The sequence below is a fragment of the Pleurodeles waltl genome, chromosome 10 (genome assembly GCF_031143425.1).
Source record: "Pleurodeles waltl isolate 20211129_DDA chromosome 10, aPleWal1.hap1.20221129, whole genome shotgun sequence".
In the NCBI taxonomy this organism is placed as follows: Eukaryota; Metazoa; Chordata; class Amphibia; order Caudata; family Salamandridae; genus Pleurodeles; species Pleurodeles waltl.
Window position 1 is genome coordinate 24,829,908 of NC_090449.1, and position 16,308 is coordinate 24,846,215.

General features: G+C 43.9%; 1 protein-coding gene across 2 annotated transcripts in view; it reads right to left on the reverse strand.

The window, feature by feature from the left end:
• Positions 1-16,012, reverse strand: part of OTUD5 (OTU deubiquitinase 5) — a 426,591-nt gene extending 410,579 nt beyond the window's left edge. Inside the window, exon 1 of one of the 2 annotated variants that reach the window (XM_069209506.1) lies at positions 15,084-16,012. In XM_069209506.1, the coding sequence (XP_069065607.1) occupies positions 15,084-15,500 (417 nt within the window). In that variant the 5' untranslated portion in view covers positions 15,501-16,012. The remainder of the gene's footprint in view (positions 1-15,083) is intronic. The other variant, XM_069209505.1, reaches the window with a different exon arrangement.
• Between the last annotated feature and the right edge of the window lie 296 nt (positions 16,013-16,308).

A 16,308-nucleotide genomic window follows, 5' to 3' on the forward strand; every position in this document is an offset into this window, starting at 1 on the left:
CACCAACCCCTAATCCTGCTCCATCGACCCTCCCCACTCACAAGACCTCTGCTACTCCGTCGGCATCTACTTCTACCGCAAGATCGCAGACATACATGGAAGCTTCGCAACGCCATACCCCACCACCACGGTCAACCCCATCGCACCCTGCCGCACCAACGTACTGAGCGCCTGGACCCCCCCCACCAACGATGAAGAAACCACCAAAACAATAAGCACCATTCACTCCACCTCTCCCACAGACCCCTGCCCTCACCAGGTCTTCAATAAGGCTAGCCAAATCATCGCTCCCCAGCTCCGGACAACCATCAACAGCTCCTTTGAGACTGCCATTTTTCCGGAAAGCTGGAAACACGCTGAAGTCAACGCCTTGCTCAAAAAGCCCAAAGCTAACCTAAAGGACCTCAAAAACTACCGACCTATCTCCCTAAGCCCCTTTCCTGTGAAGGTCAGAGAAGATAGTCAACAACCAACTTTCCCGCTTCCTAGACATCTCCCAGTATGGATTCTGCAAAAACCACAGCACCGAGACTGCCCTCATCACATGCACCGACAACATTAGGACCAGGCTTGACAAAGGTGAAACTGTTGCCCTCATCCTTCTCAGCCTTTCCGCAGCCTACATCACTGTATGCCACCAAACCCTTCGCACACGCCTCTTCGACGCCGGAATTCACCACAAAGCCCTGGACTGGCTCACCTCCTTCCTCTCCGACACAAAGAGTTCGCCTCCCTCTGTTCCGGTCGAAGGCCAACAAGACCATATGCGGAGTCCCCCAGATCCTCACTCAGCCCCACCCGCTTCAATATCTACATAGCTCCGCTCTCCAGCATCGTCTGACCCCACGGCCTCAACACCATTTCCTACACTGACGAAACCCAGCTCATCCTTTCCCTCACGAGGAACCCCGCAACCGCCAAGAACAACTTCCACACCGGACTTCTCGCCATCGCTTACTGGATGACAGCAAGCGACCTCAAGCTGAACTCAGAAAAAAACGAGATCATCTTCGGACCCAACACTTCAGCATGGGACAGCTCCTGGTGGCCGACGACCCTGGGGCCGCCCCCGACACCCACCACCCACGCAATCTCAGCTTCATACTAGACTCTTCTCTCTCCATGACCCAGCAAGTCAACGCCATCTCGTCCTCATGCTTCAACACCCTTCATATGCTCCGCAAACCTTCAGGTGGATTCCTGTAGAAACCAGAAGAATGGTCACCCACACCCTCGTCAGCAGCAAACTGGACTACGTCAACCCCCTCTGCACGGGAACTATGGCCAAGCTCCAGAAAAACTCCAGCGCATCCAGAACGCCTCAGCATATCTCATCCTCAACCTTCCTCGCCACAAACACATCTCCGCCCACCTCAGACCCTACCGGGTGAGTAGCGCGCTCAACAAGTTTATTGACTGATCAACAACCACCTTGAGTGGGCTTTTTATTACCATGCACAGTAAATAAAAGGCCTGGGAGCCTGTAATAATTACTTCAAAACAAACAATTTCGCCAACCCGAAAAATAAATAATGAAGGCAAACTTGTATTCATCAAGTCAAAATTACTCTTAGTACCTGTGGCCATACAGCGGTCGCAAAGGTTATCTTTCTTGCACCTGAGAGCCCTCTACAGGCTATTGTTTATGCCGACTGATCCAATCCACCTACCAAATCCTCTGAAAGGTTTACTCTCTCACCAAAAGCTCCAATTACATTTTCTCTCCACTGGCACCTATCCAAAAGAGATAGTTATAAAAATACTCACGAAACATACTGCCAATTTCTCCCCACTCAACTACTGCTGAATGTCAACACCCATGCGTTGCACACTACTGGAAAAGACTCACCATTTACCTCTCATCACCTATGTAATGCCTTACAATTGGAACTAAAACAACTCCATTCGAACAAAACCACTCTCCCAAAAGTATGTATCTTTTTGAATACACCCCACCACATCATCTCAACCGACCACTCACCCTACCTAGAAGGTACTTCTATCAAAACTGGACTAGTTTACTCTTTACTTTTGCATCTCCCTTCTGCTTGTCTAACCACACAACCCTGGTGGCTACTACTTTTCTTCCCTCTAGGCTATCTTTCTATACTCAATGTCCAACTACAAACCAGAATGTTCCTTCTAGTTAACAGAACTGGGATAAGAGTGTGCGCTCTCAGACAAGTATGGCTATAGCAACAGCTCATTATGGCACACATGAAACCAAGGAGTTCAGCATCTTGTGAGGCAGAAAAGCAGGTGTATAAAGAAGCATGTAATTTGCCACAATGCCAACGAAGAATCAGAAAAGGCTTTAACTAAGTCTTGAATAATTACCTCTGCTCCCTGTCGAAAGAGGCAAAGCCGGCATACATTCAGAGTCCTACTCAGATAATTAGAACATCTCAAAGATAAAACTACCTGCCTCCGGAACTTGGTGATACTGCCAACTTGCTTCACGGACAGCAGACTAAGATAAACAATGCCAAAGTAATGCAGCAAAAATAAATCAGCCCAAATTGGCTATTACACAATGCAAAGTCTTCAACAAGGCCATGGCAAAAGCGTTACCATTTCAACAATCTACAACTTGTTTTTTTTTTCCCACTGGGCACATCCACAAACTTCCCCCACCTTCCCCATGCATACAACCGCTTCTTCCCACTCCCACCAAGCAGAGGAAGTCATCCACATAGATTGGTTTTAAGGAGAATAGCCACCTTAACTATCTACCTTTTTGTTATTCCCTCCAGATATATCCCTTCATAATCACCAAACATCTTTGCCACATACATTTTCCAAAGCCCTCAAAATACACCTTCCATGGTGCAAGGACCAATAAGCCAACCAACTCAAGAGCAACCTGTGAACAAGCCAACCAGACACTACCCGTAATTCTGTGAGCAAGGCCAGAAATTTGGGTCTATGTTTCGTTAAAAAATAAATAATTCAAGCCATAAGTCGCATAACTGACAGGTTTAAAGAAAGTAAAAATACTAAATCAATATCTTGCCTTTACTACCCCTGGATAAGCATGGACAAGTTGCTGGGGTCTGTATGTGGCAATTTAAGCCTGTTGCTAACCTAATCTATGTCTAGGGATCCCAGAGCAACATATTGGCAAGCTTTCGCTCCAGCAAATCTAGACAATTAAAGGCGGCGGGAGCAATGCTTGCAGTTTGTCTAACCACTGGTAATCGTTCGGGCTAGCATTCCAACCCAGAGTTTATTCCCCCACCACGTCACCTCAGTTTGGGCTGAACTGTTGATACTGGAGCAGGGTTGAGACCAGCAACTTTAGTATAAGGGTACAAGGGTACACAGCAAATGTGACCTTGTGTCACAATCCCTTTAGCTTAGTCTACACTTGTTGCTAGAACTGAAACATCCTCTGACGCACAGATCCTTTCATACACAGGACCAGTCTCAGTATTTCGACCTCTACTGTAGGGAGAGTCTACCGAATGGAGACTCACAATCTCTAAACTCTAACATTTTGTTATAAGCTGCAACACGCAGCATCTGCCTTCTAATATAAAGTCTGCTAGGATAAGGGGTTCTGTGTATTTGTCAGCGCACATGTACTGACATTACATGTGCATGGGGATTGTAGTGAGCACGGTGTGTATCTGTAGGGCTTTACTGTTTGGTGACCGGAATCCATTTTTAACATCCTGGTGTGAAAATGAAATCAAGATGAAGATTTAAGCCTCAAATACAGGGGTGTAGATTATAAGAACATACTTGAGTTATGAAGAAAAGCAGGAGCGTCACAAAGATTTTATATTTTTGTTTAGATTCAGCCCCATAGATATACCCATTAAGAGATATGAGACAAAGTGCTTTTGTGTTTCTCCACACTTGAGCAAGCAGTGGGAGAGGATGCTAACACTGGATTTGTTTTCTAAATATGACTCTTCATACTCATCCAATTTCTGTTATCACTTCTTGGGGATATAACAAAATATCATTATACCCCCGTCTCAGGCGTTGACAAATATTGTTATTAAAAAAATTAAACCTAACCGCCAACAGATCTGCAGTTATACAGGTCAATTTTACTAACAGTAGTGCTGAAATCTATGTAACAAAATCTTAACCATCAAGTTGAGCAGGGTCACAGGTAGGCAGTGCTATAAGCATTCCAGAAGAGCATTGATGTTCATTAGACTAAGCAGAAGTGGCAGTTGAGCTGCCTTCATAACTTTAAATATTATCACTCCGATGACATATGTTGGCCTTCTAATAATTGGACCTTTCACGATTATCTCGGATAGAGGGGATGCCAGATTATCAAAGTTTAGGCTAGCAAGCAGAGGGTTTCAAACTGCGCTTTTCCAAACAGAGCCAGGGGTGTGCAAATCCTATTGCCTGATGCCTAGGACATTGAGGACAAGATTATAAAGATTTCATGTTTACTTTGTTCAACTGTACAAATATGCCAACCCCACTGCCGCATTAACCCTTTTAGTAGCAGTTTACAGTACCAGAGAGTGAACCTATGAAAGAATATTTTTTTTACCACTAAAGACAAAATTTGAATCTATATGCACAGGTTTTTTCAAACCTGCATATACGATTCATTAATACTACAGCCTTCACTATTAGGTAGAGTGTTCCAAGAAAGTTCAGTGAGGTGCAAGCTATGCTTGCACCCCAAACAAAGCTTCCACCATAGAAACCTGTACACACGCTAGTAAAAATGTAACAGTTTGAGGCCACTGATAACATTCATTAAAAGCTCCTCAGTTACATGCACAAGCATAAAAGGAAGATTGAGAATTGTTTGCAAAATTAAAAATGTAAACCCAAAAACTGATTTATAAGACAGATGTGGTATTAATTCACCACATCACCCCTAGTAGTAGCAACTTTAAAGCAGTCATTAGGTTCTATGTCCCTGGTTTTAACTGCCAACAATGCCAGTGTTTTTCAACGTTAAAAATAAAATAAAAAATAAAAAACAAGTTTTGAATAAATTCTTATGTCAGAAAAGTACTAATCGTCATATTAATTATACTAAAAACAAAGGTCCAACCCGAAGTAAGGTTCAGGATTGTGGCCCAACATCACCAAGTCAAAAATGTCAGCCACACGTATAGTTTCAAATTTCAAACTCTTTTGTTCACTTAGTAAAACCCCAGCCTACAGTGAACACGTTTTTTTGTTTCAAAAACCTTTTTAAAAGTGCACTACTAAATAAATGTTAGTCTTCAAAATAATCAGCATGCATTCCTTAACAGTAGTCCCAAAAATGTATTGTATTATCCCTCGTGGCATATTGCAAAGTATGTTGCACAAACTAACTAAACAATTCTCTGAATTTGGCACGTTCAATTGTAAACTGCAAAAAAGGTTTGCTAAATTGTTGGCTAACCTTAATACCATTTCTCTGAGGCATCATGTAGTAAAATGCTGAGGAATGCCAATTGATCGTTCTGCTTTTTAAAAAAAAAAAAAAAAAAACAGAGTGGCAGTGTAAGCCATTATGGGCAACAAGAATAAATAAAAAATAATAATAATTAAAAAAAAAAATAATACACCCACAATTATGTCTTGTTACTGATGCACATTTGTGACTTTCAGGAAATCACAGACATCAAACTGGAAACCGAACTCCAAACATACATTTATGAAACCCATTTTTACATGACCATATATGCATGCATTTACTGCTCTTAGAAAAATTGGCCAAGTGTAAATAAACTTTCCTTACACCCTCTTCTTTACCCGCCATCGAAAAGATTACAGGGCCAGATGCATCATCTAACCCTTTTGTGATTCGGTAATGGCGATTTAAGAAAATCGCTATTTCTGATTCGCAAAATGGTTTGTATCATATTTGCGATTCGGTAATAGCAATATCTTTAAAAAAAAAAATCGCAAATGCTATTACCGAATCACAAATTGCAATACAGACCCCATTCGCACCTATGGGCCTGTAGGCCCATATTTGCAAATTTTTTGCATTTCTCAAATTGTGAATTCCTAACTGGAATTCGTAATTTAGGAAATGCAAAACACCAGGGTGCTGGGGACCCAAGGCCCCCACTGCTGCACCCCCAAAAAATATTTTAGGACATGTAGGGCGCACACATGCCAAAGGGTCATGCGTGGGTTACATGTCAACTTTAAAAACGCATTTTTAAAATTTGCACATGGTTACAGCCAAGTTCTACTTGGTGGTAATTTCGATTTCTTAATGCCCAATTCGCATTAAGGAAAAGCTTTATACATGTGCTTAAGAAATCGCAACTAAGGATCCTTATTTGAGATTTCTTATTTAGAGAATCGCAGTTTGCGATTCTGTAAACGGGCTCGCAATTTTAAGGAATCGCTATTTTAGCAATTCCTTAAAATTGCATTGCCAATGCCTTTCATACATATTCAAAGGCACTTTTGCATTCGCAAATGGGCATTCGCACCGTTTGCAAATGCAAAAAGGCTTGATATATGTGGCCCTTAGTCCTGTCCTTCCTAGGAGCAAGTTTCTAACCGTTTCCAGCGCGGGAAGAGATTGGAGAGCACTTTGTGAATTCCTTTACATGTGGAAGTCTGTAGGTGTGCACAGACTCACAGGACACTCCGACACAGGAGCTACTGCTTCCCGTCTATTTTCAGCCTCAGTGCATTGATTAGCAAAAAAGATGTCAAAATCAAAGACTTGAACAAATCCAAACCATGATAAAATTATAAATGCTACTATCACAGCCCTGCTAGGATAACACAGCCATAACATGTCACCTCTTCACAAGGCACCTAAATGGGCAAGTACACATTTACAGGTCAAGTAGGTTTCTGAAGCATCCTGCCCATTGGACAGTTCAATATTAAGCTATATAATAACGATACACCTCTATGGTTATCAGATTTTTTTTTTTTTTTTTTAATAAGGTCAAATTCAACCTAGCAACTAACCCCTTGTGGAATTTCTTTTTCTTATCAAAGACACTCTAGGTTTAAATTGTCTTTATTTCATGTATAACATTAATTTATAGGAAGCACTATCAAAGAGTTATCCTAGTGCTGAGGGCCTCTACCTAGAAAAGAAGCTTTCGTCTACTTTGACATTCAAATAAACTTGCTGGCAAATTGAATCTCTCAGATACATTTTAAAATCCAGCAATGTAAAACCATTTTGATCATATTATACAACAGAAAGGTTACTCAGGTGGCACGTCACCCAAACTCAGCTGCCTACGTTGTTAATATATGATTGTACATATGTTTGTGCGCAATGCCCATTGATACAAAGTTACTAGATGCAGGGTTAACCAGATAGAATCAAATATCTACCACATACAATTTAAGTTCTCTACTCAACTTATGCTAGATAAGGATTGTGGTCAAGAAGATCTTTCCATTTTAAATCCAACCCCATATTTGCACCCGTCATCAATGCTAAATTTGGTAGTACCAGCTTGGTTAGAACCTGATCCCACAAGCACCTAGCCATGGTGGTGAAGTTTTTTGGCCTGCTAAGATACAGAGAAAAGTGTGTACACATATAAAGGGGAAACAGGTTAGAAAAGAAGTATACAAAAATTGGTTTGAAGCACACCCCAAAACAAATCCAAAAGTGGTGACAAATCGGTAGAGTCCATCTATGGCTTGTAACTGAATCCATAAATATCATGTATTTATTTTAAAGTAATATGACAACGATACAGGTGCTGATACGATGTACAGGTGAAAAAGATGAACAGCTGACACGTGTTTTGTCCTATCCGGACTTCATCATGGCTAGTACAGCAGAATCTCCTTTTACTCCATCAAAAACCAAATCATTGTGTTAGCAGGTGACCGGTACCAATATGGCGAGTGGGAACCTTTTGCCAGTTGGCACAGCGGTTTGGTTTTTCATGAAGTAAATCAGGTTCTACTGTCCTGAATAAAGTCCAGTTAGGATCAAAACGTCACCTGTACAACTTTTTCATCTGCAACATAGTATCAACACCTCCATCATCACATTTCTTGAAGAACAATAAATGTGATTTATGGATTCAATTACAGGCCATAGAGAGACTCCTAACTAGCTTGTGTCACAACTTTTGGATTTGTTTTGGGATGTGCTCTTGTTGTGTAGCCATTTTAGTTATAGTTTCAGACACATTATTTTAGCGAACTAAGCCTGCCGTTGTGCACTTAAAACGAAGCTGAATAAAATATATCTAGGTTAATTATTGTAACAATAGCCACATTTGCGGTCTTGCTTTATTTTCCCTATCTGGCTGTTCTTTGCCTAGGCCAGCACTGCTTCTTAAACAAGATATTTCTTTCAGTCTGCTTATCTCATCGCTGCAGTAAGATAGGTTGCGGCAAATGTGGTACGCTTTGTTTCTTGAGTTCAGAGAAACATACACACTTTTTCTTGGAAAATCAGCTGTTTTATTATAAAAATACTACTTTGACCCATGTACGTTAGAGGGAGATTCCAGCCAGATTACCACGGCTGTATGCTGATCACTTCGCTGCAGCTGCTTACGTAGACAACAGGTCTCTGGCTCAGATATGGGGAATGATGTCTTCCCAGGGGAACCTGAAGGGCAGAACTAGAGCTTATTATGCTGTGCTCTACCATAGCCTAGGTAGGAGCTATTTTAACAGCTCTAGGGACAATGTGGTGGCATTATTTTTAAGTTACACTCTCCTAGTCACAATTTTAATCCTGTCCTTCTTCATTGTCCTAGTTATTGCAGTACAAGCTTTATTATCTAGGATGCAGTTTCTTCAACAAAGCCTTGTTGAAATATATTCTTCCGCCTCTGATTGTCCTTGTATAGTAATGTAACTTGAGAGAAACGGATGAGATCTGAATGACCACAATTTCCCGGAGTCAATTGTGACATGCGCTTGGTTGCCCAATCATCCCTGCTCTTGGGTGGAGATGAGGCACTGCTAGTCGGTAAAAAAACCTGGATTAGGCCTACAGGTGTCACCTGTAATGGGTCTAGACTCAGTCTCCCACAGTGCAAGTGATTCTGTCCCTCAAATCCAGTAGTCTCATTAGAATAATGAGAGCCTACGCAACACTCTGAACCAGTTTCTTTTTTCAATTTTTTAATAAAAACAAAATACATATTTGAGATCGTCTGAAAGGGACTAGGCTTCTGTGAAAAGGAGGGGGAGACAGATGCCCCTTTGAAGTGTAGTGGCAGTGCCAACCCCCTGTTTCTTCATGATTTTCCTTATTGCCCGACAAACAGGTCTATAAGAGAGGGTGGCTCTTGTGGACCCTTCGCCATGGCGTAATATGCCCTTCCTTGTCTAACTTTGAGGGCCTTTGTCAGAAACTGTGCACATCTCACACCCCTGAGGTTTGTGGTCTTTGTGATAAACAGGTTACAGACCCCTTGACTATCCGTTTGGGTAGAATTGCGGTTGCACTTTAAGCAAAATGTAAAGAGGGTATACTCAATCTATTTTTCTGAGGGAATACGTAAGATCATACCTTTCTGGTCTACTGCATGCCTCAAAGTAAAACTCCTTAAGAAGTAACAAGTGAACTTTCAATTGCACACTTGAGACACACACAAAAAGCCAGGCAATTTAACACTAACTCGTGCCTGGACCATATGTTCCACTGGGTGACTGAGCAAAAGCAGCAATTCTGTTCCTGAGGAACGGTCATGTGTGCCTGAACTTTAAGTGTTTGGATAGTGCCTTACCCAATACAGGCTTTGCTGTCGCTGTTTTGGCACTGAATGCACCCGAGTGTATGACAGAGGGTTCGACCCTAGAAAACAGGCCTGCCCGTTTCCAACAACCACCTTTCAGTTTAAGCATACTAACAAATTAATGATCGCAATTTTAATGTATTTATTTTTCTGCTGATTAAGTTAACAGGCCGGGTAAGAGATTTTGGTGCTCTCTAATGCATTTCACAGTTGCCTGAGATCTGTTCCCCAGGTAGTGTTGTTATGTATCAGAGGAACAAGAAAAATACAAAAACAGTAGATTTTGTGTACCTGCTTAAAACTAATAAGAGGTACTGTTCTGTGAAACAAAGATGGAATCAGAACACTAGCAAACCTCTGCTTGTGCCATCAATGACCGCCTTACTTGATAAAGCTATTTAAGATACAAGCAGAAAGATCAGTTAAAAGATAAACGCTGAAAAGACAGGACTACAACTTCAGACCTAATATCCGGGGGCTTTACATAACTCAGCATATTGTATTTTGAAGTAACCAAGATGTACGTCATAAGCTTAATATAGAGAGTTTAGGCTTTAAGCCGATGTAATTGTATCTAATTAGAGCATATCTAGCACCCACACTTGTATCCATCGTGTTTGCTTGTTAGTTATGGTGATAAGGCTCACATTATTTGCAGATGAACAGAACACAATTAAAAATCACTACCAAGGACCATAAGCGTTGTTAAAGACACTGGGGTCAGGTCAGGGCCCATAACAAGGGAGTGACCCTTCAACAAATGTTATAAGCAGAGACTATTTTGTCATTAGAACCTCCCACCCAGATGGTAAAATGCTGTAAAATAAAGAGAAGGAAACAGAGAGACAAGCATTATACAAATGCAAAAGAAGAGGATCTAAGGGATTCTGGATGCAGCTTCTGAGTTATTACCTGCATAGTTTTTCTGGCAGTTTCGTCTAAATCCTAAAAAGTTTACCCACACAAGCATAACTCATCAGGCAAGGTGAAAGACACCTCCCAGACACCCTTCTAGCGGCCAACAGACCACAACTCTCTTTCAGAAACTTTATCATGCACCTAGGGATACTTTCCCACTCTTTCGTTGGGTTTCCCCTCACTTCCAATTTCCAGCCCAATACCACTCTCAAAGTAAATGCAACTCTCCTGACACCAAAAGCTCCTATCATTACTGCTAACCGACAACCAGGTAGCGCAGACTAAAGCATTTGCCATGGCAAGTGATAATACTGCAAAATAATGTACACTGTTTTGCCAAACAACTAGAAACCTCCATTCTTCATCTTCAAATCCAAATAACCAATGATCTTTCAAAACATATTGGTGAATTCCGAGGAATACAAGGCATTAAATATTGAATGTAATAACGCCAAACATGTGATCTGAATTCAATCATAAGCGATTCTATAATTATGCAACTCTAACTTGAAACTATTGTAGTGCAGAGAGATTAAGTTATGCTGTCACCATGCTTAGACGTCACCAAGGCATCTTCCATGTGATGGTTTGCATGTGTTGCAGATTATAAACAGAAAGGGAGAGGTAGCGAGGCACAATTAAAATAGTCAAGCTTGGAGAAAATTAGTGTCATTATTGCTGAAAATCAATGTGAACAAGAACCTAAAGATATGTTTTCACATATACAGCTGGAAAAAGTAAATGTCCACTTCCTCCTACATGGGAGGCACCACTGTTAGTGTGTCCAGAAGGACTCCCAAGTTACTTACCGGAAAAAAGGTGGAATACGGAAGAGGAGGAGTTCACATTACTGAAGACAAAAGGCATAGGTGTGCCTCCAGCACCATATTCCAGACAAATTCCTGTAGCCCAGCACACAGGACATATTGTGTGGGGTCGGGGACAACAACTTTTCATGTTTTTGTCCTTGGGACTGGCAGCCCCAACCCCCTGCAGCACAAACCCTTTGGCTGCCAGTTTACAGTACATTATGGAGCAGTTGAGGTAATATTTGTGTCCATATGCTAATGCTGTTTGAGTCTGTATTTATGATTAATGCAAAGCCTTTATTATTAGGGTGAGCGCTGTAAATAAATGGTGCAAGCTCAGACTGCAGTAGTTCCAGTTAAAAAAATAAAATGGGACGACGTTTCCAAGGTTTAACAATGAGGCTACATGTAATGCTCCCAGAATGCTCTGATTAGATACAAAGGTTTGCAGAAGCTAGAACACAAAATTGATGGTTACTTGCTTTCAAAATAAAAAGTTCACACAAAAAATGCAAATAAGAAAAAAACATTTTGCTAGATTACTGTGAAAATGGCTTTTGTGAAATGTTATTGTTGTGGGAGCTGCCAGCCCCTCACCAGTGTAACAAACATTGACAAAAAAAAATTGGGTCTCAAAAAGCACACATTGCCTCAGTAGTTTCAGCACTGAACAAAACTACTTAGCGTACCGACATGCTCCTTTTGAAAGAGCAGATTGCTATCACTCACAGTGGATAAAGACAGAATTTTATTAAAAACAAAAAGGTCTTAGTTAACACCAGTCCTGATTAGGGGCCCAGTTGTTAAAGAAAGTATGTTTTCCCATTAGTGCAGGTTTTCAAAGTTTCATTAATTCACAAACAATTTACAGAAGTAGACCAGGAAATCGTTCTTCTAGAAAAGAGTTAAGAACTGTATTTTAGCATGAGTAAATTGTGTTTACAAGTTCACTTTCACATCAACCACTTTTTCCAAACCCCGGAGGAAGTTTTACTTCTGCCCTTGTCAAAGTAATTACCTTTTCCAATACTAGGTAAAGTGAGTAAGAGAAGAGCTGGTGAAAACCCATAGAAATTGCAAGTTGGGATATTCAAAACCCGGAACCTTTGCTTTCTGCTGCCTCCTGCCCCAGTATTTAGATCTGCAGTGAGGTGGCAATATAAGGCAACTGCTAGTATTCAAGCCCTAATATAGTATTAACCCAGGCATGATCAGATAGACTAACAACAAAGCTCTTGTATAATGAGATTGCTGACAAGTAACACCACTCTATACAGCACCAAAGGGACGAGTAGATTTTTTTTTTTTTTTTAACAAGTCAAGTAGATTTATGAAGGAATATGTCCTATAGACAAGTAGATATTTTATTCATTCCACACACACCCCTAATATTCACCATTTTTTATGAATTCGTTTTCAGGGGATTACTCTCCCAAAGAAGAACCCAAGTAATCTAGCTAAATGTTAGGTGTAGTCAACTGAAAAGGGGAGAGGGGTGTGGTCTGTGGCAATTCACAATGTATCTTATGCAGTTATGGTTGGAAAGATAACAGTAATATGTTTACCTACACCACGGACCCAGAACCTCATTTGCTCGACAGGACATGGCCCTTGTGAAGGATCTCCAGTACAAAACATACCAATACATGTACACAGTGACGTGTCTACCTATAGTACCCCCGAGCCTCACCTGCTCCACAGCGTCATCGAGCTTGTGAAGGATATCTAGTACAAGACATACCAATACACGTACACAGCAACATGTCTACCTATAATACTCCCGAGCCTCACCTGCCACACGGTGACAGGGCCTTTCTGAAGGCTATCTGGTGAACAGTACATGTGAATTTAGGCACATGTTCTGGGACAGCCCACATAGTAGGACATTCTGGGGGGAGGTGACACAAACGGTAGCAGATACGATAGACAAGGTAGTTCCTTGCACAGTGTGTCATTGCCTACTTGGATGGTTCCCACATATGTCTAAAACAGCGGTTACTAGCAGATTCCAGGACCTAGCTTATATCCTAGCCAAGAGGGAGATTGCAATGACTTGGAAGAACCCGACAGGTCCGAGAGTAGCCAGTTGGTACAGGGAACTAGAAAAATGGGCTGTGCGTGAGGAGATGCCCTTCTCAGGGATGCCAAAAGAGGGACAAGACCATTAGATGTAGCAAGAGAATGGGACACCATGGTGGAAGCTATGAGAGGCGACCCAGAACAACTCTGACTCAGAGACAGACTGCTCAGACACAACCACTCCACACCTGAAAATACAGATCCATCTGAACAAGAGCTTGAATTTAAACTACACATGGAAAAATGCGACATAGCTTGCCCCATCACACAACAGGAAATAAGACTCGGGGGGGGGGGGCAACAGAAATTCCTTAAAGAAACAACGGAATGGAAAATCATTGAGATGATCTGAACAGACAGTCCACATCCTTGAACGTGGACGTTATGTGCTATTAATGTGTGATCGCATACCTGTTGTAATTATCAATAAAAATCTGTTTAAAATAAAAATACAGAACAGTAGATGTAACAGGGTCAATGTGACATGCAGACCTATAATAAGCTCCCAAACCTAACTTGCCCTACAGTAACAGGGCCCTTCTGAAGGTTATCCAGTATTGCCGACGCCAGTACAAGCAACTGGGTCAAGGTGACATGTACTTATAAGCACACCAAACTTCACCTTCCCCACGGTGACGGGGCCCTTCTGAAGCCTATCCAGTACCAGACAGCCTAGGTCATGTAAATAAAGGGTTTTGCAAAGTGACATGCGTACCTATAACCACACCCCATGAGCCTCACCTGCTCCACGGTGACAGTGTCCTTGTGAAGTTCATCCAGTACAAGACAGGCCAGTACCTGTAAAGGGACAGACAGTGGCATGTCTACCTATAATAAGCCCCCAAGTTTCACCTGTGCCTCGGTGGCAGGGCCCTGGTTGTGAAGGCTATCCAGTACATGTAATGCGGTCAAGGAAGCATGTCTACCTATAATAAGCCCCCACCACCCCAGAGCCTCACCTGGCCCACGGTAGGCGTGCCCTTGTTGTGAAGGTTATAGAGTACCACACGGACCAGTACAAGTAAAGGGGGTCAAGGGGACATGTTACCTATAACAAGCCCCCGTCCTCATCTGTCCCACAGTGACAACACCCTTGTTGTGAAGGCTATCCAATACCATACAAGCCAGTGCATGTAGAGGGGGTCAAAGTAACATGTTACCTTTAATAAGTTACCTTTAATAAGTCACCTCAACCATACCCCCCCCCCCCCCCCGGCCTCATCTGCACCCACAATGGCAGTGTTCTTGTTGTGAAGGCTATCTAGTACCACATAGTCGAGTACATGTAATGGGGCACGAGATGGCATGATTCCTTTAATAAGCCCCAAAGCCTTACCAGCTCCACAGTAACGGGCTGTTCTGAAGTATATCCAGTACAACACAGAGGGGGACGGAGACAGGACCCTTGCTTTGAAGGCTACCCAGTATCGCACAGGTCAATACACAGCTCAAGGAGACAGGATACGAATAACAAGCTCCCCTGGGCCTCACTTGCCCCACGGTGACCGGCCCTTCGGAAGTCTATCCAGTGCCACACAGACCAGAGCCTGTAAAGAGGCACACAGTGACGCGTGAATAACAATATCTAACCGAGCCTCACCTGCTCCACGGTGGCCGGGTCCATGGCCTCCACTCGCGCCGCCGCCGCCTCGTACTCATCCTCGCTGTTGTAGCCGGCGCCCCCTTCCTCCTCGTGCTGCTGGGGGCTGGCTCCCCCGGCGCCCACCCCCTGCTGCCGCCGCTGCCTCTTGCTGTGCCCGGGGCCGGAGCAGCACCCTCCTACTCCGACACCGACCCCGTCCCCCTGCCCGGCTCCTCCGGAGCCCCCGACCGAGGACCCCCCGCCCGCCGAGGCCTGCTGCCCGACGGTCACCGGCCCCCAGCGCGGCGGCGGGGAGACCCGTGAGCGGGCGGAGCCGCGGGGATGGGCCTCGGGGCCTCCTCCGCCCGAGCCACCGCCGCCCCCCCGCTCCCCTTCCTCGGCAGCCGCCGGCTTCTTCTTGGGAAGGATGGTCATGGCGCGCGGTCAGAGGCGCCCTGGGGTTCCCGCTAGGGCCCGGTCCGAGGCCGTGGCCTTCGAGGCGGCGCGCGCCGCCAACTGTCAGAGCCGCGCGCCGCCGCCGCCGCCAACCGCCCGGCCCCACGCGCGCGCCGTCGCTGGACCCGCGCCCTTCCCGGCGCGCGCTGTCACCGTTCGCGCGCCCCCCTCTTCTTCTCCCACCCGACCCCTGGCCTCCTCAGGGCGCGTGAGCTGCCTGTCACGCAGTCCTCGCGCCCCCCGGCACGCGCGCCGCTGTCACCGCCGACGCCAACTACGCGTCCCCTGCACGCCAAGCTGTCCTCCAGAAGCCCTCTTCCCTCCCCCCCTATCGGCCCCTTTGTTCTCTCTCTGCCTCCCCTACCGCCGCAGTGTTTTGCTCAGCCCAGACTACCGGGAGTTGGAGAGAGGGAAGGAAGACTGTAAGAATATCAACAAACAGCTGACGGGCCGGCCGCGCTTACGTCATGTCCGGCGCGAACGTCAACGCGTCCATTAGCTGGACTCCGTTGTTGTTATTTTTTTAGTCAGCTGTACATCGACTTAGAAAACAGACTCGGCGGCAGTGTCTGTCTTCTGGACAAAAAAAAATCAGACGAGAGTGATCACGGAATCTTATTGGTGCTTCAGGGCAGCGCAACAAAGGGTTCTATAGAGAGTGAAGACAGACTACAGCTCCCCTGAGTGTATTGAAACAGAAGAAAACTCTGTGGCCTCAAGGGAAATAAAACCTCATAAAATACTACTACAATTACATTTATTAACCATGTTGCACGAAAGATAATCT